The sequence below is a fragment of the Plecotus auritus genome (genome assembly GCF_963455305.1).
Source record: "Plecotus auritus genome assembly, chromosome: 12".
Classification (NCBI taxonomy): domain Eukaryota; kingdom Metazoa; phylum Chordata; class Mammalia; order Chiroptera; family Vespertilionidae; genus Plecotus; species Plecotus auritus.
This window is the reverse complement of record NC_137778.1, coordinates 11,768,075-11,792,610: the sequence shown is the minus strand read 5'-3', so window position 1 is coordinate 11,792,610 and position 24,536 is coordinate 11,768,075. Positions and strand designations below refer to the sequence as shown.

Genomic DNA, 24,536 nt, shown 5'->3' with positions numbered 1-24,536 from the left:
CCGGGGGCACTCTGGCCTGTGGTCTGGGGAGAAGCTTCCCCCAGGGGTTCTGAGATGTCCTTCTCTGGGCAGGATGTGGGGAGCAGGTGGCAGAGGAGCGAGAGCCAAGGGGGATAAGGGGGGGCTGCAAGCACCTCAACTTCTGATGGCCTGTGCCTCGGCCCCTCCTACCTCCATCAGTAGGGCCATTCCAGTTCTAATTAACACAAGTAAATACGCGTCCCAGCACTGGGCAGGGGACACATGTGTTGATATTTAATTATATAGTGTGCGCCGAGTCTATTATGGCTCCTCCAGGGCATGGCAGCTGCAGACAATGAGGTGCAATGGAGTACATTCCAAACTACTAGTTAATTAATGCATTAGCGGCTCCCTTTGGTGTCAGGGGGTGTGGGAGAGAGGGCACCCGATATTCTCCTGGTGTCCTCCTCTCCCTTCCTGTTGCTCTCTTCCTCCCAGCCCTTTCTTCCACAAATTCTGTGAAGTCCTCAGTAGTCACAGGAAGCCCCCATTCGGCGCTCTGGTCAACGGTTTAGTGAGCAAAGGGGTGAAAGCTCTGCACAGACGTAAGTCAAGGAAGCTTGGAAATTACGGGTGGGTTTCCTTTGTCTCGTTGGTGCCTGTCCCCAGGGACCTAGAGACTCTTGAGTGACATTCTGTCATAGCCCCGAGCTCTGCTCTCTATTTTGGGAACGCCCTCTCCCATGATAAGTCAGGTGCAGGCTCAGGAGCTGAATAACGCGCTGGGCTGGGAACGGAGGGGTTTGAGGTGAAAGGAAGGAGTGTCAGGGGCCGAAGCCGGGGTTAGGGGTCTAGCCACTCGGGAGAGAAACAGGGAGAAGCACCTTCTCCTAGTTCCTGCCAGCGTGTGCCCGCACCCGCCTCCACGCCAGGCCCTTCCTGACTCTGGTTAATCATTGTCAGTGCACGAAGCCCTCACTCCGTGCTCTTTGCAGATTGCATCACTGTGCTGCTTTGCACAGGCGTGGATTTTCCTTTTCTCACCCCCTGTCCTATAGACTTTATGTCTCGTTCTTTGGAACTTCCAGAACATTTTCCACCCCACCCCTCCACCCCCCGCCATGTGCATTGTCATTGAGCCCGTATGGCTCCCTCCGGGTACAGGTGGCGAGGGCAAGGCCCAGATCACAGCCCGCTCTCTGTGCCGGGAACCGCACTTTGCACAGCAGGCGTTTGGGTGGCATTTGAAGTCTCCAAGGTCAGGGATCATTCATGTGTTTGTCCTTGGAGTCCCTGCTCCCAGCTGGGCGGGCAGAGCCTGCTGAGGGTTTGGGCAGTGCTGGCCCTGTTGGCTGCTTTACTTCCTACCAGCTTGATGTCAGCTCTCAGGACCCTTGCCTAAGCCAGACACCTGGCGGAGGGAGGGTGGGCCTGGGAGTGGAACTCAGGTGAGCAACTGCTGGTGTTTGTGTGGGAGTTCCTAACCAACTGAGATCTTTTCATCCTCTCCCCAAACCTTGCCAGTTGGGGTTGATTTTTTTCCATGCCATGTGTAAATGTGAGGAATGTAATGTGCCCTTTCCTGGGGTGGGGTGGATGGGGCCCTTTTCAGGGTGCTCTCTCCTTGGACCACTGGTGATGGGTCCTGTCCTCTTGTGGGAAGTGACCCTCAATTTACCTGTGTAGAATAAACAGCAATAGCAGGAAGGTAACCCATGCAGGGGGCTTTCTGAGCAGGAGGGAGGAGCAGAGTAAGCAGGGATCAGTTTGCCAGTGGAAATTGTAGAGCATTTGTTCCCTTTGGTCAAAAAATCAGACCTAGATCCCTGGCCCCGGCAGAGCATGGAGTCTCACCTGGAAGCCCGGGGCTCCCCTCAATCCTGGGCTCCCCTCAATCTTGGGGTTCCCCTCAACCCTGGGGCTCCCCTCAGTCCTGGGCTCCTCTCAATCCTGGGGCTCTCCTCAGTCCTGGGCTCCTCTCAATCCTGGGGCTCCCCTCAGTCCTGGGCTCCTCTCAATCCTGGGGCTCCCCTCAACCCTGGGGCTCCCCTCAATCTTGGGGCTCGCCTCAACCCTGGGGCTCCCCTCAGTCCTGGGCTCCTCTCAATCCTGGGGCTCCCCTCAGTCCTGGGCTCCTCTCAATCCTGGGGCTCCCCTCAGTCCTGGGCTCCTCTCAATCCTGGGGCTCCCCTCAGTCCTGGGCTTCCCTCAGTCCTGGGCTCCTCTCAATCCTGGGGCTCCCCAAAATCTTGGGGTTCCCCTCAATCCTGGGGCTCCCCAAAATCTTGGGGTTCCCCTCAATCCTGGGGCTCCCCTCAGTCCTGGGCTCCTCTCAATCCTGGGGCTCCCCTCAATCTTGGGGCTCCTCTCAATCCTGGGGCTCCCCTCAACCCTGGGGCTCCCCTCAATCTTGGGGCTCGCCTCAACCCTGGGGCTCCCCTCAGTCCTTGGGCTCCTCTCAATCCTGGGACTCCTCAATCCTAGGGCTCCTCTCAATCCTGGGGCTCCCCTCAGTCCTGGGGCTCCCCTCAATCCAGGGACCCCCACAGCCTGGAGCTGAGGAGGGGAAGCCACAGCTGCAAACGTCCCTTAAGTCTCCAGGGAGGGCGGGAGAGGACTTTGAGACCAGCCTAGGGCTAGGCCAGCCCTGGACCTGTTAGAGGCAGCGGGGCCTGTGGCACTTAAGACCAATGAAATGAACTGAGGGATTGCCCTGAGCTGTTGGGGAGATCCCCATGGGCTTTTCCCCAATAGGGGGATGGAGGAAAGCAAAATAGAAAATGCACGGTGAATCCCAGACAGGAAACATGAAAACCCTCATTCAAGTCCACACGCTGCTACTTCCGAGCTACGTGACCTTGGACAAGTCTCATAAACTCTCAGAGCATTGTTTCCCTATATATATAAAACCGGGGTAATGATTCTCACCTCGGGAATGCTGTGAGCCTGCCATGACGTACGTGGCAACACTTCCGAAGCAATAAAAATATTCTATAAAGTGGGGTATTGTTATTCCCTCCCACCCAGGACTTGTTTTCTTATCCCGAGGAAGAGAATGCGCTATAAAATGAATCAGAGCTTGGCACCCACACCCAAGCCGAGAGCGTCAGGAACTTTATCCACTAAGTGGCTAGCTGTCCAGACCTTACGAAGGAGGCTAAAAGAGCCCCTCCATCCCCATGCTCCTTTGCAAATTCAAATTCAAAATTATAGCAGGTTCTAACTGGAGGCGAAGGAGAGGTTTGGCCAGCCGCAGGTCCAGCACCTTGGGTTCCACTGGTGACTTCTTGTCCTGGAGGCCTCTCATCACTGCAGTTCCCACAGCACGGCCCCCACCTCCGCCTCTTTGCTAACAGAGTATTTTTAACCTGCCACCTCCTTCCGCTTTGCCGATCTGCAGACAAGGGTCCCTGCGAGATAACAAAATCCATTAGTGCCGCCAGCATCCGCAGCGCCTGCTAAGTAGTCCTCAGGAGGTCCCTCCTGGGGGCCGCGGCGGCCTGGAGGGACACTGAGGGGGAGGCAGGCTGGCTTGAGGGTCGGGGAAGGATGCTCCGGTGCAGCCGGAAAGGAGTTAGCATTCCCTTCTTAGGAGTTCTCAGGGGTGGTCCCTGCCCCTGCTCCTTGAGGACCCCCATTATCCCACATCTGAGAGTGAGGATCCCATGCTCTGTCTTCCCATTTCCCTCAAAATCCCACAGGGATTTGGCAGGAAAGTAGTTCTTAGAAAGTGCCTAGAACTGGTCCTCAAAGGAAGACACCACCTGAATAACTGGTGGTCGCCTGAAGGAGGGGGAAGGCAGACCACCTGCACTCTCTTCCCTTTGGGGTGGGGGGCTGAGAATGGGAACTTCTCTGAGAAGCGTTCTGGGGAGCGGGAACTGAACTGTGGGCTCCTCCCTCCAACCCCTCTTCAGGTAGATGTTGGTAGTGACAGAGCAGAAGAGTTTGGGGGCACAGAAGGGGCAGAGGAGGATCCCCTGGGAGGCTGGCCAGGGAAAGGGGTCAGAGCGTGGGCGCTTGCAGGGCTGAAGGTGTCTCCTAGCAGGATGCTCTCTGATCGCTCAGGCACACATCAGCCCCCTCCTGCCAAGGCCAGTTTCCATGCGGAACTGTTCATTATTGCCACCGGGCAACAGGCACCGAAGTGCCAGAAACCACCAGCGTGGGGAGAGTGGACAGGTGAACCCATGACTACATCTCCTGCCCTGCACTCCTAGGGGAGGTGAGGGCCCTGGGGAAATGGGGATGAGAAGCCCAGACCATGATGCCCAAGGATGGGCGAAGGGCACCCAGCCTGAGGCAGCGCTCAGTTCACTGAGCAGGTATTTCATGAGCATTAACATGCCCAGTGCTGTGCCCGGCCCGGGGCGCAGGGCTGACGGGGAAAAGACACCAGGAATCGCTGCTGGTCACCGTGGTGACCATGTTAAAGAGGTGTGCCGGTCCCCAGGCAGGTGATGATTTGTAACCAGGGGACCAGAACTGTTGGAGGTGGGGCTTCCTGAGCAAGTGATAAGCTGAATAAAAAGACTTCACCAGCCTCTCTGCACAATTTCAGACTCTCCCCCCATCCCCTCACCCCTAGGGGCCACCGTGCACATTCCTCACCAGCCATTCCAGGCACAGGTGTGCCCCCCTGCACTCCTTCACGCCTCCCTCTCCAGCATTCCCCGCATTATTAGTCCTTCCTCTTCTCCAGGTGCCCTCACCTGCCCTCCCCTCCCCCACCCCAGCTAGGACTTACATCCTGCTCCTGAACTTGTGCTGGCTCCCTAGTTGGCATCCATATTTTTTAACCCTTTTAATGTCTCCCACAGCTTTTAGGAGATAGCTCAGCCTCTTTAATCGTTTACAGAGCAGTAACCTGTGGTCCAGATGAGCTGAAGGAAGGTCTTGTTCAAACCACAGCTCCTCAGTACTCAGAGCCTAGCAGCCAGGAATGGAATACCTGGGTCTAACTCCCAGCTTTCCTGCTCCTGCCCGCATGCTATTTCCGTCCTCTTTGGAGAAGAACGGATGGTCACTGTCATCCGCAGCCTTCCCTTGGCCTATCCCTGAGCCACACTTCCAAATCGCCCCTCAGCCTTCCGCCCTCCCTGCCAATGCTCTCAGCTGTCCTGAGCCCTTTGCCCTTCCTGAGGCAGGTTTCCCGACCCTCCAGGCCGGTGCTGTGTGTTCTTTAAATAGGAAGCTGCCAGTCAGATTGATCCCCACCTTCTCCCAGGCCACCCTGCCAGGCACCCAGAACCCACTCATACTCCTCCGTTCACTGTGGACTTGATAGAATCTGGAAAATGCATGTTCTAGCTGGTTTGGCTCAGTGGATAAAGCGTCAGCCTGCCGACTGAAGGGTCCCAGGTTCAATTCCGGTCAAGGGCATATGCCTGGTTTCAGGCTCGATCCCCAGTAGGGGGCATGCAGGAGGCAGCCAGTCAATGATTCTCTCTCATCATGGATGTTTCTATCTTTCTCCTTCTCCCTTCCTCTCTGAATCAATAAAAATATATTTTAAAAAAAGAAAGAAAGAAAATGCATTAAACATTACACAGAGCAGCTGACGTGTAATTAATGAAGTACAGATTTTGGCTGGAAGCCTCCACTTAAAATAGCACCATGACGGGAAGAGGAAGAGGAGCGGAGGGAAGGGAGGCTCCAAAGATGGCTCGTGAGGACCAAGCCTCTGAGAGCAACAGGGCCACTTCCCTGAAATTAGGGAGTGAGGAGAAAGATGCGGATTTTATTTTTTTACTAAGAAGGGTGAGACTGGGGTTCAGAGAAGCCAAATGACTTGCCCAAGGACACTGGTGCATCACAGGACAGAACTGGGGACCCGCCTGGGCCGCTGCCTTTGACCTTGTCTGTACCCCCAGATAGTGGAGACCAGCACTCCTGTATCCTGAACCCGGGAAGTCACACATTCCAGGACTGTTTTAATTTGAGAGACGTTTTAATGGCATTTGAGACAGCCTGTTCCCCCTCTGACTGCAGGGAGGCTGGAGGGAGCTTCGTGTCTTCTTTGAAGCAAAAAAATAAAATAAAAAAAAGGCTTTTCCATCTGCAGGCCTGTTCAGAGAGCCCTTCTTCAGTTATAGGCCTCTGTGCAGGGGAGAGGTGAGGAGGGCTTGAGGAGGGAAGGAAGGAAGGCTCTGTGGTTAATTCAGATGCCTGGCCTCCGGGGCATTCTCTCTGGAAGCTGGTGCCCTGCTGCTTTCTGATCCCAAACTGGTTTTTTTGAAGCAAAATGCAAATTTCAGCCCAACTGATCAACCCTGACAGTGCAGCAGCACCTCGGGCCTGCCACTCGTTAACCAGTGACCCCGGGTGGCTAGAGGAGGCAGGCCAGCCCTGAGGGAGGAGGCTGACATGGGGGGCGGGGGGAGCGGGGTATAGAACCTTTAGAATCAGATCACCAAAAGGGAAACCAAGGCACACTTCACCAGACAGGAAATCCTGATGGAATCCCTTTGTTCCACTTGAAATGCTTCCCTCTTCTCTCTACAAGGCAGAAGGGAACTTGATCTTCTTGTCGAAACAGCAGCGAATGGGCAAATGGGCGAGAACGTGTGAAAGTCTGTTCTATGCTGAGACCCTGCAGGCCCTCTGTGAGGATAATTCATCTATTAATTCTGTGCCGTAAGGGAAACAGCCCTGGCTTCTATGGCATGATCTGTGTTGTCTTTGTTCCTACAGCCGCAAAGCAAAAGCACTATCCTTGGCATATGGTGGGTCTTTAAGGAAAATGTTTGTGGCCAGACTCAGGAGACCAACAGCAAATGTTTGCTCTAACCCCCCACCCCCGAGGGCCTCAGTGTATTCATCTGCAGGATGGGGCTAAAGAAAACCTCCCTTCTCTGCAGCCTGTGGGGTGGACTGAATGAGATGCTGCTGTTAGTCTGGCAGCCAGGCAGTGGTGCAGTGCTGGGGTGACGTCAGATGGCTGGCTGCCTCACTCCGCCTAGTTTCTGGTCCCCCTGTCTTCCCGCCCATGCCTGGGCCAGAGCCAGCTGCACACACCTGGCCATCAGAGAGGCACATGGGGTTTCTGCCTTCTACCCTCAGGCTTCCCCTGCAGACACCTTGTTCTCAAATATCTAGAACTTGAACCCGGAACCGTATACAACTACTTCTTCCCAGGGGAAAGGAAGAGATCTGGAGCTGGGAGCCCAGCCATCAGCCAATTCGCAACTCTAACCCTTTCCACCCTGGGAGGGGGGAGGTGCTGGTGCAGGAGAGGAGGGGCAGGGAAGACATGCACTGTCTCCGGTGCAGGCAGCCGGGTGAGGGGGAGGCCGGGGCAAAGCGGGTTGGGTATCGCTGGCACCATAGTGCAGTGGTTGGCAAACTGTGGCTCGTGAGCCACATGCGGCTCTTTGGCCCCTTGAGTGTGGCTCTTCCACAAAATACCATGTGTGGGCGCGCACGTACAGTGCGATTGAAACTTCGTGGCCCATGCGCAGAAGTTGGTTTTTGGCTCTCAAAAGAAATTTCAATCGTTGTACTGTTGATATTTGGCTCTGCTGACTAATGAGTTTGCCGACCACTGCCTTAGTGGGCTTTGGCCGTGCCGCTGAGTCAGAGCCGAGGGAGCTGCCCAGACCAGAGGAGCCTCAGAGTCGACTGTGGGCAAACCTGATAGCCCATCTGGAAGCCATCCACAGCCTGCCTCCCTCTCCCACACCCTGAGCTCCTCTCCTCGGAGGAGCTGTAGTGCGGAAGCAGGGCCAGGCGCCTGCCTCCACCAGCAGGCCGGGCAACCCCCAGGTGCCAGCCACAGCCCCCCACGGCCCCCTCCTAGCTCTGAAAGCACAGGTCGCCCAGGCACCCACTCCTGGCTGCAGTGCCTGCCCCTTCCTCTCAGCACCAGAGTGAGCTGGTCTTGTGGCTTCCAGCAGAGCGGGAGAAAGGGGAAGGAGACTCCGAGTCCTCCCCCAGGGGCTTGGGAACGTATTCCCTTCCTGTCAGAAAGAAGCTCAGATGGCCCTTTTAAAAAATGTGTTTTTTAGTATTGATTCAGAGAGGAAGGGAGGGGGAAAGAGAGATAGAAACATTAATGATGAGATCGAATCATCTATCAACTGCCTCTTGCATGCCCCACACTGGAGATTGAGCCGGCCCTGACCAGGAATCGAACCATGACCTCCAGGCTCATAGTTCAACACTCAACCTATGAACCAGCGGGCCGGGCCAGACTGCCCTTAAGGTAGCACCGGGCTTTCAGAACCCTCACGGAGGAGTCGACCAGCCCTCCTTGGCTGGCAGAGACCTTAATCTCCTTGGATATCTGGTGCCCCCAATCTCTCATCACGCCAGTATCCTAAGTGCTCAAGTTCTCACAACACAGGGGTCTCGGGGTTGGAAGGCATGGACAGTGCAAAGAGCAGGGACAGCCGGCTGCCTGGAGCCTTGGGCTGTGTCCTCAGCTCTGCTGAGGGGTTTGCTCTGTGGGAGGCGTTTTCTTTCTCAGGGACCCAGTTTCCTTCCTCTTTAATAGGATACCTACCCTCCCTCCCCGCATGATGACCACGAGGCTTGTAGAAAAAAACATCTAAATGATAGAAACAAAAAATGGAATGCCATTCCCAGAGGGCAGTGCGGTGCCAGTTACAGCAACAAGTGGCAGCCTCCGCGGGGAGGACCTGTCCCCCAGGGCCCCTATCCTGGGCCATGACAGGGAGTGTTCCCCCAAAGCCTGGAGGAGAGGGTTTTATTTCCCCACTTTCCTGGCATCTCCCCCTCCCTGGGGTCCGTAGGCATCCTGGTGGTCTTGTTGTAACTGCATTTTAGTAGCCTCTGACCGCCACCCAGCCAGCATGTGGGTGGCCACCAGTGGGGCCCTCCCTCCCTCTCACATGCAGACATGCACACTGCACTCTGTGAGCAAGATGGGAAGCCCTTGGGACTGGTGCGCTGGAGAGCACTCACCGCAGGGAGGATCCTGGGAGCCCGCGGAGACATGTCACCTGTTTGCCGGAGACCCTGGCGGGGTCAGAGGCAGCGCAGACCACCTGCAGGGAACCAGGCCCCTTTGCCCACCACAGATCTCTCTTAACAACAAACTTTGGGAACGGCCTGTGCTCCCGGTGCAGCTTCCTGCTGCATAGTGTTTGCCTAATCTGTCTACCCCCAAATCCTCTGCAAACACGAGGCTTCCTGCCCTGCGCTGGCAATCAGCGAGCTCATTATCTGGGATTAGGGAGGGAATGGGGTGGAGGTGGGGTCCCTTTTAATTACAGGAAAAAAATTAGCCCAACTCATGTCAGCAAGGCCACTGGGATTAGAACGAAGTCCAGGTCTGGACACAGGTCAGTGGGCAGGCGGGAATGCCCCTCGCTCTGGGCTGGGGTCTTCTGCTCCTGACTGTTTCTGGGCTCTGGGAAGAGGGTGGAAGGGGGGCTCCCAGAGCTTCTCTCGCAGGGATCGGGGAGACAGGGGTGTGCCTGCGTTAGAGAGAGAGGCAGAGAGGCAAAACAGAGAAAGACAGGGATGTAATGGACACCCAGAGAAACTGGAATTGACAAGAGAATGACAAGGAAGGGAGGAAGGAAGAGAGCAGCAGGTGGGAGTTGAAAGGAGATTGCTAGTGAAAACAGACAGACACATGTTCCGAGACCTCCCTTTCTCTCCTCACATTTCCCATGGCCGGCATTGCTGTCACTTTCCCTTTCAAGGGAGGACAGCAGGCCGGCAGGAGAAGCAGGCCTCCCCTGCCTGCTCCTCCCTCTTTTCCCTCTCTCCTTCTTCTGGTAACCCGCTCACTGACCCAGCTTCGCCACACAGCGTGCAGGTGACCTGTGCTTTCGGCCTGGCCAGGGGACAAGGGTAGGGTGGGAGCTTGCACTCTACCCTTGATTTCAAGCCTCCTCTGAGACCTGAAGGAGAGCCCCTCTGCCAAACAGTTCTTGCCTTCTCTTCTGTGAGAAGAATCTCTTGGCTCAGAGAAGCATTTGTTCATTAATTTATTCATTCATTCTTCCATGTCACACATAGGTAGGGAGCATTGTTATGGGCCAGACCCATAGCTGATGTAAGGAGTTTTATTTTTATTAGCCCAACCGAAGGCTAACTGACCACTGGCTCTAGGTTTTACGTGGAATCTGTCTCCTCACCTCTTTCCTCTCTTCTAACGCATCATATATGTATATATATATATACTGGAAGCCCAGTCTGTGAAATCGCGCAGCCCTGCCTACCCATGTGCGTCTCGCCGCTCCCACCTTGCTGTGCCCACCTGCCTGCCGGCCCACCTGCCTGCTGCCCCGCCTGCCTGCCGTCCGCCAGCCTTGCTGCGATCAAAGCCTGTGGGCTGAGCCGCATGGGCCGTGAGCCCCGCCCTGCCACTGCGAGTGGCTCATGGGCCGGGGAGAGGGACCAAGAGGTGCTCCATGCACCTCCTAGTGACCCAGACTGCTACACTCCGGCCACTGCCGCCACCCACCCGGTTCCCCGTGGTTCCCCGTCCGGTTGTTGGTCGTTATGGTGTTACGGCCACAAGCTTTTTATATACATACTTAACCATCTTGGGAGTAGTCCAGTTCCTCAGATACACTCACTGGCTAACTCCTACCCAGAGACAAAGAATACAAGCACATAGTGAAAAGGCCTGAGAATATGTCAAGGCAACATACAACAGTGAAAATGCATCCATGCAAACATTATATTAGTGCGTGAATTAGTAACTATTTGTATATATTTCTACCCACTTTTCAGAGAAGGCATTAGGTAACTGAGAAGAAAAGATTTGGCAAACATATATAATGAAAACGAGCATGGAACCAGAAAATCCAAGCCACAGAGTGGAGTGGAAGTAATTATGTCAGCAATAAAGCTCATATAGGAACCATCACCCAGCATCAGATTTGGCCTGAGTCTCCTGGCAGCCAAATCCAAAAGGGAAATGGGATGAACTAGATAGAAATCCGTACTCTCTGATAGAAGTAGACCTATTTTTCAGGAGAGAGACAATTCCCAGATGTCACATTCTATACGTGATTTATCATGTGAAACCTTGTACAGAAACCAGGACAAAAGTTGGACATCAAAATCAGAAGCATCTTTTATGTGGCGATTTCTTACAATAACTCACGGTAAGATGCCAAGGCTGTGACATCCATGGAATAATCAACATTCAATAAATTACTCTCCTGGAGTAACCAACAATAAGAAGCGAGGAGATAAGGCCATTAAGGAAAGTGAGGCTTGATGATTTAGCTTTTGTGATCCAAGTTTGTGGCTTGCCGGAGCTCCGACGTGATTCAAGGGAAGCTTGCAACTTTTTTAAAGCAACCCCTTATGCTTGGCACGCTGCCAAAAGTTGAATAAAATGAACTCTATAGATCCAGCCTCTACATCTGGGAATTTATCATTTTTGTTGCCACTTCTATAGGGGCTCAGACAGCTGAATAAGACCATTAAAATGATAGTAAGATGGCAAGGGGGATGCATTTTTGGGAGGCCTGTGGCTTAATAAAGGCTCACACAATCAAACCGGCTCAGGTTCCAATCTCTGCCTGCCTCTCACTGGCTCTGTGACCTAAGGTGTGTTATTTAACATCTCTGCACCCCAGTTTCCTCATCAGTGAAATGGGCTTGGGGGATTAACGTAGATATTTTGTGTAAGGCACCTGGTGCCCTGTCCAACACAGGATTTGAGCTTAATAAGTGGTCACTTACACATGCCAGGGTTGCCAAATAAGGCTAGATTCCTACTGTGAGAGCAGAACCCTGAGTAAGGCAAAGGGGCGGAGTTCTCTGATCCTCCCCAGGTGGCTGGGGACCCAAAGCCCCTTCTGAGGAATCCCTCAAAACCATCAGCTCCTAATGCTTGCGACTGTTGGAAGCCACTTCTGCATGTTCCAACCTAGGTTGCGTCTCCTGAGGCCCCAGAATGCTCTCTTTGCTCTGTCTTCATCAGAACCTGACTGGGAAATCCCTGTGCCTGCTTCCCCTCACCTGTCTTTTTTCCCTCTTCGGAAATGTCCAGGAGTTGGGTTTTGCTGCCTAAGGTCATTGTTTAGGTCCATCTTTCCTTGCCCAGCCCCATCGTCTTCCCACACCTCAGCCCTCAGGTGTGCCTCCGCCGCTTGTCATGGGAGGCTCAGGTGTCAGGTGGGATGACAGGTGTTCACTCCTGCCTCTCCTTGGGGCACCCGTGTCCAGCTTGGATGTCAGCCACCCCAGGCAGCCTCCAGGCAACAGCAAAAGGGGGTGAGGACAGGAAGCCCTGTGGTGTTCCCTGCCCACCCCACCACCCCTCCCTGGCAGCTGGCGACCCTGAACTCCCTTGACCACGGAGCTGGGCAGGAAGGGGAGGCAGAGCCAGAGCATCCAGGTGTCGGGCCAGGGGCCAGGCACACACCATCCCCTTGGCCCACCCTCTCTCCCTCGGCTTCTTTGCAGTGTCTCTGGTACTTTCCAGCCCACTGCCAAATTGTCAAAAGCTATGAGAGGCAGAGTGCTGTTCAGTTAATGATTCCAGTCCCTGGAGAGGAGAAGCGCTTTTCTGGAAGAAAAAAACAGAGAGGAGTGGGGTGTGGGAGGGGCAGGAGAGGGGGATGCTTTAGTACTTTGCACAAAAGCTACACTGTCTCTCCTTGCAGCTCTTTTTAAGGAGCAGATTAGAAGTGGGTAGGTTTGCCCTGAGCCGCCTTCTCTCGGTGGGTAATGACTGGAGCCTCCCCCTCACTTTCTCGTTTTCACAAAGTAAAAAGGGTCTGAATCAGACACTGCCATCCTTTTGGCCCCGGTGGCCTCAGCCTTCTGTGTCCCAGCACAGGTCCGATGTAGACCCTGGCCAAACCATTCCTTCAGCCACTCAGAGAGGCTGTCATCAAAAGCAGGCTGCACACTCCCCCAGTGCAAAGGGCTGAGCTCCTCTTCCTTCTCCCCCTCCTCCCCTCTTACCTCTCCTCCTCCACCCCCCTCCTTTCCCTTCTCCCCCTGCCCCTCTCCTCCTCCCTCCCCTTCCCCTCCTCTGCCTTTTCTCCTCCTCTTCCTTCTCCCACTCCTCCTCCTCCCACCTCTACTCCTTCCTCCTACCCTCACCTTACCCTCCCCCTCCCACCCCTCCCCTCTTTATGCTCTCCATCCTCTTTGCCCCTCCCTCCTCCCCCTCCTCCTTCCCCAGCTATTCCCCTGGAATGGACAGTGAGCAGGGGTGACCAGTTGCCCCAGTGGGCCCCTGAAGAATTTCCTCTCTGCCCAATTTTCCTCCTCAGTTGCGTCCCACCCAAATCTCTGGATTGAAAGTGAATCAATCAAAAAGTCCTTGCCTCCACGCCTCCTTTCCAGCGTCCCCACTGCTTTCACATTCCTCATCTAATGTGTTCCTGCCGCACGCAGCCTTGTCTTGTAGGCAGTGCTGTTCCTATCGGTTCTGCAGGCGAGGGAAGTGAGACTGAACTCCCTGGCTGAGTGTCCCTGGGTGGCCTCTGCCCCAGCCAGTTACTGGTAAGACATCAGCCCTGACTGGACGGTCAGCGCCTATAGGAAGGGAAGATGGAAGTGTGGGGCCTAGAAGACCTAGGAAGCAAACGGAAAATCTAGAAAGTAGCTGCGGAGACAGACCTGTGTGTTCTTTAATTTCCATCATCACCAGGTGTGACCCAGCTTTAGGGAGGATTTCTCTAAGGTTTTGTGTTTCATAGCATCGCTAGGAGAGGGCCCTGTGGCCACGGTCCCTGCCATCTGCTCACATCCTCGTGCAGAGAATTGCAGGGGGCATAGAAATGCCGCCACCCTTCGGGCGCAAGGTCCAGGAGCACAGTGTCCTGGATGGTGGGAGCCCTCGGGGGTCTGGAGAATGTGGGAGGCGGCTGACCATTCAGCCCATTGGGTAGTCTCAGAGAAAAGGCAGTCAGTTTGCCCCTCACAAGGCCTCTGCTTCCCTCCTTCTCCCTCTCCAAGGAGATCCTGGCACCTGTTGTTCCCAGCCACCAGCAAGGTCTGCGTGCTGGCACTGTGCCCGGCAGCTGTGGGGCGTCGGTGCCAGGAGGGGTGGGCGTCAAGGAGAAGCAGGTGTCCAGCCAAAGAGAACAAGGTGACCGGGAAGGGTCCCGAGCCGTGATGCCAGGGAGCAGAGCTGGAGTCCATGCAGATCCAGCAGACCAGGCAACCCTTGCTCACCACCCCACTTGGCTTAGAATGACCTGGCCCCAGAAGAATAGCAATGAATTCATTAGGGGTCTGTTGTCACGGAGCCGCTCCTTATTAAAGTCCCTCTGCTGGGAGGGGAGATGGGCCAAGGTGTGAAGGGGACCGCTATTCAAACAGAATCTTTGAAAGGAGCTAGACACCTCCCTCTCCCCCCACAGCTGTCTGCTCTGCCCTTGGGCTCTGCCAGAAAGACCCACAGAGCAGAGTACATGGGTGTCCTGAGCCACCCTGTGTGGGCTGCTCCGGATTTCAGGAGGGAGGCTTTCTGGCCTCACCCTTTTCTGGCCTCACTCCTCTTCCTGTGACTCTGAGTCTCAGACCCCAGCTCTGACCCATCCCATCATCGTGACCTTAACCCCTGCTTTCCGTCTGCCTTTGAGCCAGCACAGCTCCAGCTCAGCGGCCCCGGAGTTCTTTACATAACAGCACCTTGAGTGTTTAGTGCTTTCCTCCTAAGAGCCCTTATAGGTCCAATGGGGAGGCAAAAAGACCGTTTCGGCAGAAGCAAATGTGTGTAGTGTGTTTCGGTGCCAGTTCCAGAAGATTTGGTTGGGGGGCAGGGCAATGGCGGAACAAGATTCCTTCTTTCTCCACCCATTCTTTTCTAGAGATGGGGAAAGAGAGGCCTAGAAAAGTGAAGGCCCAACACGCATAAGGTTCTGTTTCTTCCACCTCCCCGCTGTGTGACCTTGAGGAATTATCTCACCCCTTTGTGCCTCAGTTTCCTCACACATAACATGGGAATAGTAGAACCCTTCGGAGGATGTCTAACAATCATAGGGGCTGCATATACGTGAGCCGTGGCTAATGTGCCACCCCTGCCCAGGTCCCAGAGCAGGATTCATGCATTCCATCAGCATGTGCCCTTGAGGGCCTGCGGTATGCACAGTAGTACCCAATGCAGGGGGGCATAGGAAGCTGTAGAAAACACAGTGCCTGCTTTCTGGGAACTTACCACCTCAGGAAAGATAACTGCATGTGTTTACCAGTGAGTGTGCCAAGAGATACCGCTAGGCGCTATGAGAATTCAAAGGAGGGATCAGGACAGGCTTCATGGTGGAGGTGGCATTTGGATTGGGCCTTGAAGGATAGTCAGGATCTGGGAGGTAGAATAAATTGTCAAGCAAAGGCCTCAAGACCAAAAACCCGGAGACATCATTGGAAAATAGTGAGAAGGCCGTGTTAGCGAACCCCTAAATGACTTTTCTAAATTACCAGTGGGGGCAAGTCAAGGTGTTCTGTGTGTGCGTGCATGGGTGCATGCAACTATTTATTCTTTTCCATATTCCTAACTGAGTGTATGTTCATTATTTTTTAAAAATTAGGAGCTTGAGATAAGCAAGAGAAAGAAAATTACAAACACCTGAAATTTAAGGGTTTTGCATACAGAAAAGGCAGGATCAAATAAGTGTTTTAAGAAGATTAATCTGGCAGTGTTTGGGAGGACAGATTAGAGCAGGAATATGCTGGAGGCAGGCAGATTTCTCAGGTTATTGCAGTAGCACAGATAAGAGGCAATAAAGACTCAGACCTAGCCCGCGAGCAATGGGAGAGAAATACAGAGACAGGGATGTGGTCTCCGCTTTTTTTTTTTTTTTTTTTTTCCCAGTTACCACGCATTTTCTGCACCGTGGTATACACATGCCACACACGTTCTTTAAATGATTTTTCCTTTGAAAATCTCAAGGAGTCCCCTGCATTCAGGCACAGCCCAGGGTCGGATTGCTGCGCACACAAATCTTGACCTCCCTTCTCCTTGCAGCCCGCAGTGCCATCCTCAATGTCAATGAAAGCAAGAGATGACTGTTCCAGATTATAAAATGCAGGACATTGTTAGGCCCTGGAGAAGAACGAGTTAATTAAAGAGGGTAATAGCCCTCTCAGACACCCATCCTTTGCTCTTTTTTCCAGACTACAGGTGCCTTTCTTTGTCATCCTGGGGGAGACAGTTATGTGATCTATTTTGTGTCCCAGGATTTATCTCCAGGGGCACTCAGCAGTCTTGGGATGTAATTTTGCGTCCCACTACAGGCATCAGATGCATCCTCTGGTTGGACTTACCGGTTGGGAAAACCAAGGCTTCAGAGTGAGGCTGGATGAAAGACAAGAATCCAGGCTTGGGCATCAGGCAGACCCGCTCTGCGCTTCCCTGCACCCCTGGCCAGCTGTGTGACCTGGACACTGAACAGGTCCTGTTCTGTGAAATGGGAAGCCTGTCCCATAGAGGGTTCAAGATTATTCCTGCTAATATCTCCAACCTTTTGCACACTGATGGCCATGTTCAATAGAGGTTCAATAAACCCTTGAAGCTAAATTAATAAAGGGAGAGAAGCCATTCGAAAGCCTGTGTCACCCAGCCCGTGTGGCTCAGTGGTTGAGCGTCCACCTATGACCCTGGAGGTCATAGTTCGATTCCCTGTTGGGACACATGCCCAGGCTGCAGGCTCAATATCCAGTGTGGGGCGTGCAGGAAGCAGCCGATCAATGATTCCCTCTCATCATTGATGTTTCTATCTCTCTCTCCCTCTCCCTTCCTCTCTGAAATCAATCAATCAATATATATATATATATATATATATATATATATATATATTTTTTTTTTTTTTTTTAAAGAAAGAAAGCCTGTAGATCCAGTCCCAGGGAGGGCTGGGTTCCCTTACCTGGTCTTCCCTAGCAGTGTGATGGGCCTTGCAAGGTAGTTAACCTGAGTGTCATTGTGCCTAATTCTCACCACACCCTGTCCCTGAGCTGGGTGAGGAAGGCTGCACCACCCCCCACATGGGCTCTAAAGGACGGTTCTAAATCATTCATTCAATCCTGAAGCAGCCAGGGCGTCCCCAGGCGGGAACCTGTGTGCACTTGCCTGGAGCCCCACATATTAGAGCTTTGGGTCAATGGAGATTCTGTTTGGCAGAAGTTGCTCATTATTCTTTATTAATTCCTCCTCCCATCCCTCTACGCTCCCCCCAGCTCTGTGCATGCTCCCTGTGAATTATTGCTTTGCCACTGCGTGATGTGATTTCATCTGAGGCTGCTTAATGCCTTAGCTGTCCCTGGCTGTGTTTATCTTATTTGTTTCCCAGAACAATCAAGTGCTTCCTCTGCCCCTGGCAGCTTCATCCTGTTCCCGGAGCCTCCTGACCTGCCCGAGTCTTGAGTAGGAGCAACACTGAAAGGTGGGGCTGGTCTGAGACCAAGCCCTGAGCTCAGAAACTGCCCCACCCATGCCACTCACCTGCACAGGCTCCTGTCCCTTCCCGCCTTGAAGCTCAAAGCCCTTCTTGACAGAGGGAGACCCCAGAGTTGGATTCTTTTGCTTCTGGGTCTTGATGTCCTTTCCCCCTGAGTCTAAAGGGAGAGGCTTCTGGGATAGGAGCGTTGGTGCCCTGGTGGAGCGCAGTGAGCCACTAACCTCAGGAAGGTGGGGAGCAAAGGTTGCTCTTCTCAGTCCTGTGGGCAACAGGGATCCGTGATTGCTGGGCCCTCCGCCCCTGGCTGAGGAGGAGCAGAGAAGCCACGATTTAGGGAAACGAAAAAAACAACACTACCCACTCCAGCCAACCTCCAACCCAACTCCTGAACACTTACTTTACCCAGAGTAGGTGCTCAATAAAATATTCACACCATCCACTATCCCCGGTCACAAGCCAGGCTCTTAAATCTCAGGCTGTCCCAAGGTGCAGTCCAGAAAAGTGCTTCCTCTTAGACCCCTTGGCGCCATGTTTCAGGGGAAAGCCCTCCTTGGCGTGGCCCTCTGAAGACCAGGAGCCTGTAGCCCCATGCACCCCTCTGCTAACCCATCACCTGCAGTTTAGTGTTTAGGGCAGATTGCTAACATGCACAGAAATAGAAGTAATTGTACATGAAAATGTCATTCTCCAATGTCAGAGCCCCCGTGAGTAACTGACAACTCTCCAACTCCCTAGGGACCAGTGTTGGAAGTGTGTGTGTGTGTGTGTGTGTGTGTGTGTGTGTGTGTGTGTGTAAGGGAGGGGTGGCCAGAATTCTCCAAGTTTAGCACATCTTAGTGACCTCCTTCCTTTTCGTGGGCAGGCAGATCCTGGGCCTTGTCTTCCTTCTCCCCCTCTCCTGGATCAGTGCAGCCCACTGGCCAAGTTCTCAGGCTCCCGTGTCCCTCTCCAATTAGCCAAGCATTTAGGGCCAGGTGGCCAGCTGTCCTCCGGGAGCCTCGCCTGCTTGGCTATGACTCTGCATGGTTAGTTAATGTGTGCACAGCTCCAGAGGGTGGGGGCTGGGGGGCGAGCCCGAGGTGCCCTGGACGTTGCTGCTGCTTGTGTGTGTGCATGTGTGTGTGTGTGCAGGATAGAGGGAAGAAGAATCTCAGAGGCTGAACTTACTAAAGACTTCCATCTATAAATAATCCGGGTCATGAAGCTGTACAGAAATAAACTTCGGCATGAATCCCTTCTCTCAGCACTAAATGCGCAGCTGCAGACACACTCGCTCATTAACTCACTACTGAGTTCAGTCTGGGCAGCGCCAGGCTTTTTCCACCTTGCCCTCTTTAAAGGTCTAAATGTACGCTCGTGCACACACACACACGCGCACACACACACACGCACATATATGCACACACATGCACACACACATTTATATGCCATGCAACCCAGAGTCCTGAGGCAGAGATACAATCAAGTCACAAAGGCCTCTTCCAAAGTGAATTTTAGGACAAAAAAATGACAAGGGCTGAAATTGTTGAGCCCTCAGTAACTGCAGGTCAGGTCTGCAACACCAAGTTTCCAAGAAGCCTGGGCTCAAACGTGACAACAACTGTTTCATATTTGTAGGACATCACGCTTTAAATTTTGCAAAGAACTCACATTTCCGCCTCTGCTTTTCAGTTGAGGTGTCACCTCCTTCAGGAAGCCTTCCCTCACGGCTCTAGGTGAGGGGCTGTCCTGCCCCACAGGCTGGCCTCCCCAGGCCCCCCATGTGTTTGTGAAGAGGGTAGAATTGTCCATTTCCCTATTCCTTGGGCTTCCTAAGAGGATCCTTTCTCACAGTGTCCCCAGCGGTTAGCACAGGCCTGGCTCACCGTAGGCAGGTACTAAATGCCTATGGGATGATACTGAAATTCATAGCTAATAACTCATTTCATTCTCACGACATCTTTTTTGAGCTAGTCAGGACAGGCGCTACCACTCTCATTTGGCAGCAATGGAAACCATTTCACAAACAAGTGAAGCGAGTTGCCTGAAGTCACATAGCCAATTACTGAGAAAGTTGGGATTCCATTCCAGCCCTCCAGACAGGAACCAGTGCCTCCCACTGTGAGGGGATGCCTCTCACACAAATCTGCTTCCTACTGGGAGGCCCAAGAAGAGAATTCCCAATTCTTCTGCTCATCAGCTGATCTTGAAAAAATGACTATGACGATGACTACTACTAATAAAGTGACATTACAGCATCACACTCCAAGCAAAGGCACCATAATTTAGGACTAACTAGAGAAGAAATTGATGTACAAGAGGAAGAGTTCGGGGGGGCCTGTAGGTAAGCTAGTTAATTGGATATGCTGATTTGAATTGGATGTTCAAGTAAAGAGGCTGCCATTAATTTCTGCACAGACCTAGCTGTGATTTAAAGGGAAGCTACTAATAGGATTACTATTTCATTCTCATTTCCAAGAGGCCCCTCCCATCTGGGGAAAGGACAGTAAATCTCCCCTGGATTTCACAGCCCCAGCGCCATCCCTGAGAAATGGACTTGTAGCCACCAACCAAATTAGATTGTGAGTTTATCGTTGCCTCCCAGGAAAGAGGTGACTGTCCCACTTTGGCCTTGGGGTCTGAAGGAGGAAGAGTGGGCAAGGAGAGAATTTGGACTTTTAACCACAATGAACAGCTAGAGTCGCCCATTGTTATTCTTTCTTAGGAGAGACATAGGTTTGTGTGTGAATGAATTCCTTCTACCACCCTTAGCCGTGTGGTCTTGGCCTAATTCAGTTTAATGTTGTCTTAGTGGGCATTGAAACTTGGCCCTGGGGACACAAGCTTCAAAGCTGAATGGAACTGTCACTTTGTGGGCCACCACACAATAGACTCAACCAGGTGGATTTTAAAACCCACTTTTGTTTGGGACTCTCTGGCAGCCCCTCACTATCACCCTGGGTCTGGCAGGGATGGGGGACAACTTTGAAACTCAACCCTTCCTATCCCAGACAGAACAATTTGGGCAGAGAAGTTGGAAAGTGGGCCAGGAGGCCAGGGGGGTCAAAGAAGATGAGGTGGGGCCAGGGCTTGGCAGGCAAAAGGCAGGGGAGGCCAACTGGGCCGCAGAGGTCTTTCCCCGCCCTAATTCCCTTTGCTCCCTCTGGCTGACCTTGAACCCTCCTCCCCGCTAAGAGGACCCTCCTGCCTAGCCCCTAGCCTCCTTCAGCCATGCGCTTCCTCTGGATCACACCAGCTGGGAGCCAGATGGAGCCCCCGTTCCACCAGTTGTGTCCCTTGAATGGAAGTGTTTGGATGAGATGAGCTCCGAAGCCCTTGAATCTCAGCAGTATCATACAATCTGTGCTTTTCACTGACAGGGCCCAAGCAGATTGCTTCTTCCTGTTACTCAGAGGGGGAAACTGAGGCTCAGAGAGACAAGGTAACGGACCTAAAAGAATACCCGTAAGCAGAAATCAAGCCCAGGCAAGAACAGAGCCAGACCAGAAACCCAGGAACCCTGAACCGCAGACCCATGCTCTGCCCACTTCGGTGTGTTGCCAAAGGGAGCAAAGAGAATTAAGGCTGGGAAAGACCTCTGCGGCTCAATTGGCCTCCCCTGCCTTCTGCCTGCCAGTCCCTGGCCCCACCCCCTTTTCTTTGACTCTCCCCCTGGCCTCCTGGCCCACTTTCCATCTTCTCTGCCCTCCTGAAGGTTTCTGGGAGAGGCTCAAGCTGGAGGCAGAGAGCATGGAATGAGAGTGAGAGGAGGCGCTGGGCTTCCTGGGCAGTGCGACTCTTCTCTCGGGGAATTTAGACGGAGTGAAATAGGATAGCTTAGTTCAGGTTCAGCTCCAAGAACATTTTCTGTTCTGGTTTGGTTTTAGCTCTGCCATTTGAGCGTTATACAGATTAGATTCTGGCTTTAACTGGTTTATTAAAAGATTGGGGTTGCAGAAGGAAATAAAAAACAAAACACAACAAATCTGCTTAGGTCTCTGATTCAGTAAGAGGTGAATGGCTGGGATTGGTCCTAACTGGGATGCAGCAGAGGATGTGGTGAAAAGTTGTCTTTGGCACAATCCCAGCTTCAACCTCGCCCTGGGTACCATCTAGTCCCAGGGACCAGAGAGGGAGGGCCAGGCATGTGGTGTTCCTCCTTCTGACTTTGTGTCTGGCCTTGCTGGGGGTCTAGGCAGGTGCCCAGGCTTGTGGGGAGGGGGGCTGCTCTGCTTGGCAGGGGGGTAACTGGCCTCCCAGGCAGAGAGATCCTGGGCCAGGCCGGAAAGAGGGGGCAAGTTCTGCAGCCTCTGGGCCTGAGTCAGAGCCTTGGAATCTCACAGGAGAGGAGTATCTGTCACAGGGAGGGTGGCAAGAGTCACTGGACACTTCCTCTTGAGAGGAAGAATGGAGCCTGGACTTCCCATGATATGGAGATACAAGGCTGAGGTCAAGCCAACCAGGAGTCATGACAGCCACCTCTTCCCTCTTCCTCTGGCAAAAGCACAAGAACTTTCGTGACTAAAAGCTACCACTTTTGCAAGAGTCTCATGGAAATTTGGTATCTGTCCATCTGAGAGAGAGTGCTGCTTTGAATGCTAAGGGGAACCAATTTAATGGTGGGGTGTTTTTCCACATAAAGACCCTGGCTCTTCACTCTACTTGAATCCATAATCAGATTTGCTCAGGGAGCAGGACAGTAGCCTCAGCCCCATAGCATCATCACTGACCCCAGAGTCTTCCTCCACCCTGTGAGAATGAATTCAGTGATGCCTGGTCCCTCCCCTGGAAGGAGGGGCTTAGTGACAGTTGCCAAGGCAACAGCTTTGAACAGCAGGAAGCTACTAGTCAGGCAGAAAAGAGGCAAAGGAGAAGCTTAGGGGAAACAGGAGAGTCTTGCCCACAAAGGGAGGTACTTGGGTAGGAATGGCTGAGAGCAGAATTTCTTTGGTTCCGTTGAGGCTACCTCCTCATCTTCATCTCAACCATCAAAGCGACGAGGAGAAACAATATCCTGATTCCAGGCCCTACTCTACTGTTCTCAACCTGGGGCTGGGCACAAGGCCTCAGGCAGGAATCTGCTGTTTCTGCCACTAGGAAATCCAGGGCCACATGGTTCCCCATTCACAGTGGGCTCATGGTCTACCTCCCACCCACTCCAGTCCAATCCCATTGCAGCAGGTACAGACCATGCCCTGGCTCAGGCCCTTTAAGTAGGCCATTGTCAGGAAGGTAGAGAAATATGAATGGAAGCACTGGTCCTACTTCCCCATCTCTGCAATAAGTAATGCTCTTAACCCTCCCTACTCGGCCAATAGGAACCGAGGATGCCTCCACTTGTCCATCCTGACATGTTACCTGTGGCATCAGGCACCAGGCTCAGCCCTTGGGATGAATAAGCCATGTCCTCCCCCAAGGAGCTCTCTATGGGGTGGGAAAAATGGGCAGAGCGGGGAGGAGATGGTTAGAAAGGGAATTGGGACAGGAAGGCTTAATCTTAAAGTCTTCCAAAGAAAATGTCCTTTGACTTCATTTTGATTTAGCACTAAAGAGTCCATAATACTTTATCAATTGGTTTGTAGTGCATGTCCTTTCAACAAATATCTTTCAAGCATTCCCTTTTATCCACTAACAGGTATGTCCCCAGCCCCATTCTAGTCCTCAGGGTTAGAGGGTTGTAAGAGAAATAGAAAGGTTGATGGACGTCTGCACATGTGAAGCAATTAGAAAACAATTTAAATAGGTCACCAATACACATTAGCTAGTACATATGCGATGAACAGGTCAATTGATTATAATTCTAGGACAAAATGTCTGGTAGGAAAAAAGGCATCTGAGTGAAGTGCAATTAGTGTGGGGAAGAGATTGAGGAAGACTTCATGGAGGAGATGGGGCTTGAGCTAGAGGAGTTTCCAGGAGTAGAGAACAAAGAAATGAGCCACCAGTACGGAATGTTGGTCAACAGTCAACTGCTATGCTGGGAACAAGAAACCTAGGGTGGGGTCACATTTGAACCAAGGACCCCGGCCACCAACTTTTGGATGACCTAGGGACATCTCCCCACCGAGTCTTAGTATTCTCTACATATACTGCTTAGACTAGATTAGTGCTCCTCAAACCCTCAGATCAGCAGCATCACATCTCCTGGGAATTCGTTAGAAATGAAAATTCTCAGGCCTTATTCCCACCGAATCAGAAACTCTGGGCATGGTCCCAGCAAAGCATTTTACCAACTCCCTCCCATGGTGATTCTCAGGGTTTGAGAACCACAGGGCTACCTCAGTGCGACTCTGGCTGCTCATTAGATTCACCTGGGAAGCTTTGAAATCCAAAAAGAATGCCCAGGTCCCACCCACAGAGATTCTGATGAATGGACCCAGCCCTGACATCCATATTTTCTAAAACTCTCCAGGTGAATTTAATGTGCAGCCAGGACTGGACGAGATGATGTCCAAGTCGAGAGCTGGAGCTGGGATTCCTGCCTCACCGGATCTCACCGAGTGGATCTGCAGACATTTAGGGGCTGTGTTTGGAAGCAGACAGACCTTTCTAAGATCCAAAAATCTTGCATCTCTTGACTAGCTTTTTGGTGGTTTGTGTGTTGTCCCACCATTCTTCTCTCTTACGTGCCTGAGACAGAAACCCTGTGCCGATGTTGACTCTCTCACCCCAAACACAAATGTGTGTACATAAGCACACACTCACTTGCACACACACTCATCATACTGTGCTATAAATGTCTGTAGACACACACCAGAAGGACCACATTGGAATATTCAAAATCACACTTAAGGATTTAGGATATGCACACAAATAAAGCCACCATTAGAAATCCCAGACTCGGCACACTCAGACCACGTGGGAAAGGATTCATCTTAGTGGAAATGGTCTATTTGAGCTAACGGGCACCTTTGTCTTCCCTGCAGCCTCACCTGGGTCAGGGCAGCAATTGGTGGTGGGGTGGGGTGATTATCTTCTGTAAGACTACCGAGGCTGAGGCCCACCCACAGGAGACTGCTGAGTGCAGATGCTGAGGATGCCCTTGTTTCTTGTGCAGATTCGAGCTGATGGTCCCCCCCATGGCGGGGTTCAGTATGAGATGGTCTCTGTGCTCAAAGACGGGAGCCCCATCCTCCGGGACATGGCCTTCTCCATCGATCAGCGCTACCTGTACGTCATGTCAGAGAGACAGGTAAGTGCTAGCGCCTACCCCTCCTTTCTGAAGCCCAGAGGAGCTGACAACCTGTGACC

At 52.7% G+C, this 24,536-nt stretch overlaps 1 protein-coding gene across 1 annotated transcript in view; it reads left to right on the top strand.

Moving 5' to 3' along the window:
* PLXNA2 (plexin A2) overlaps nt 1-24,536 on the top strand; it is a 208,415-nt gene that overhangs the window by 71,129 nt on the left and 112,750 nt on the right. Inside the window, exon 4 of the mRNA XM_080648776.1 lies at nt 24,343-24,477. Within this exon, the coding sequence (XP_080504902.1) occupies nt 24,343-24,477 (135 nt within the window). The remainder of the gene's footprint in view (nt 1-24,342; nt 24,478-24,536) is intronic.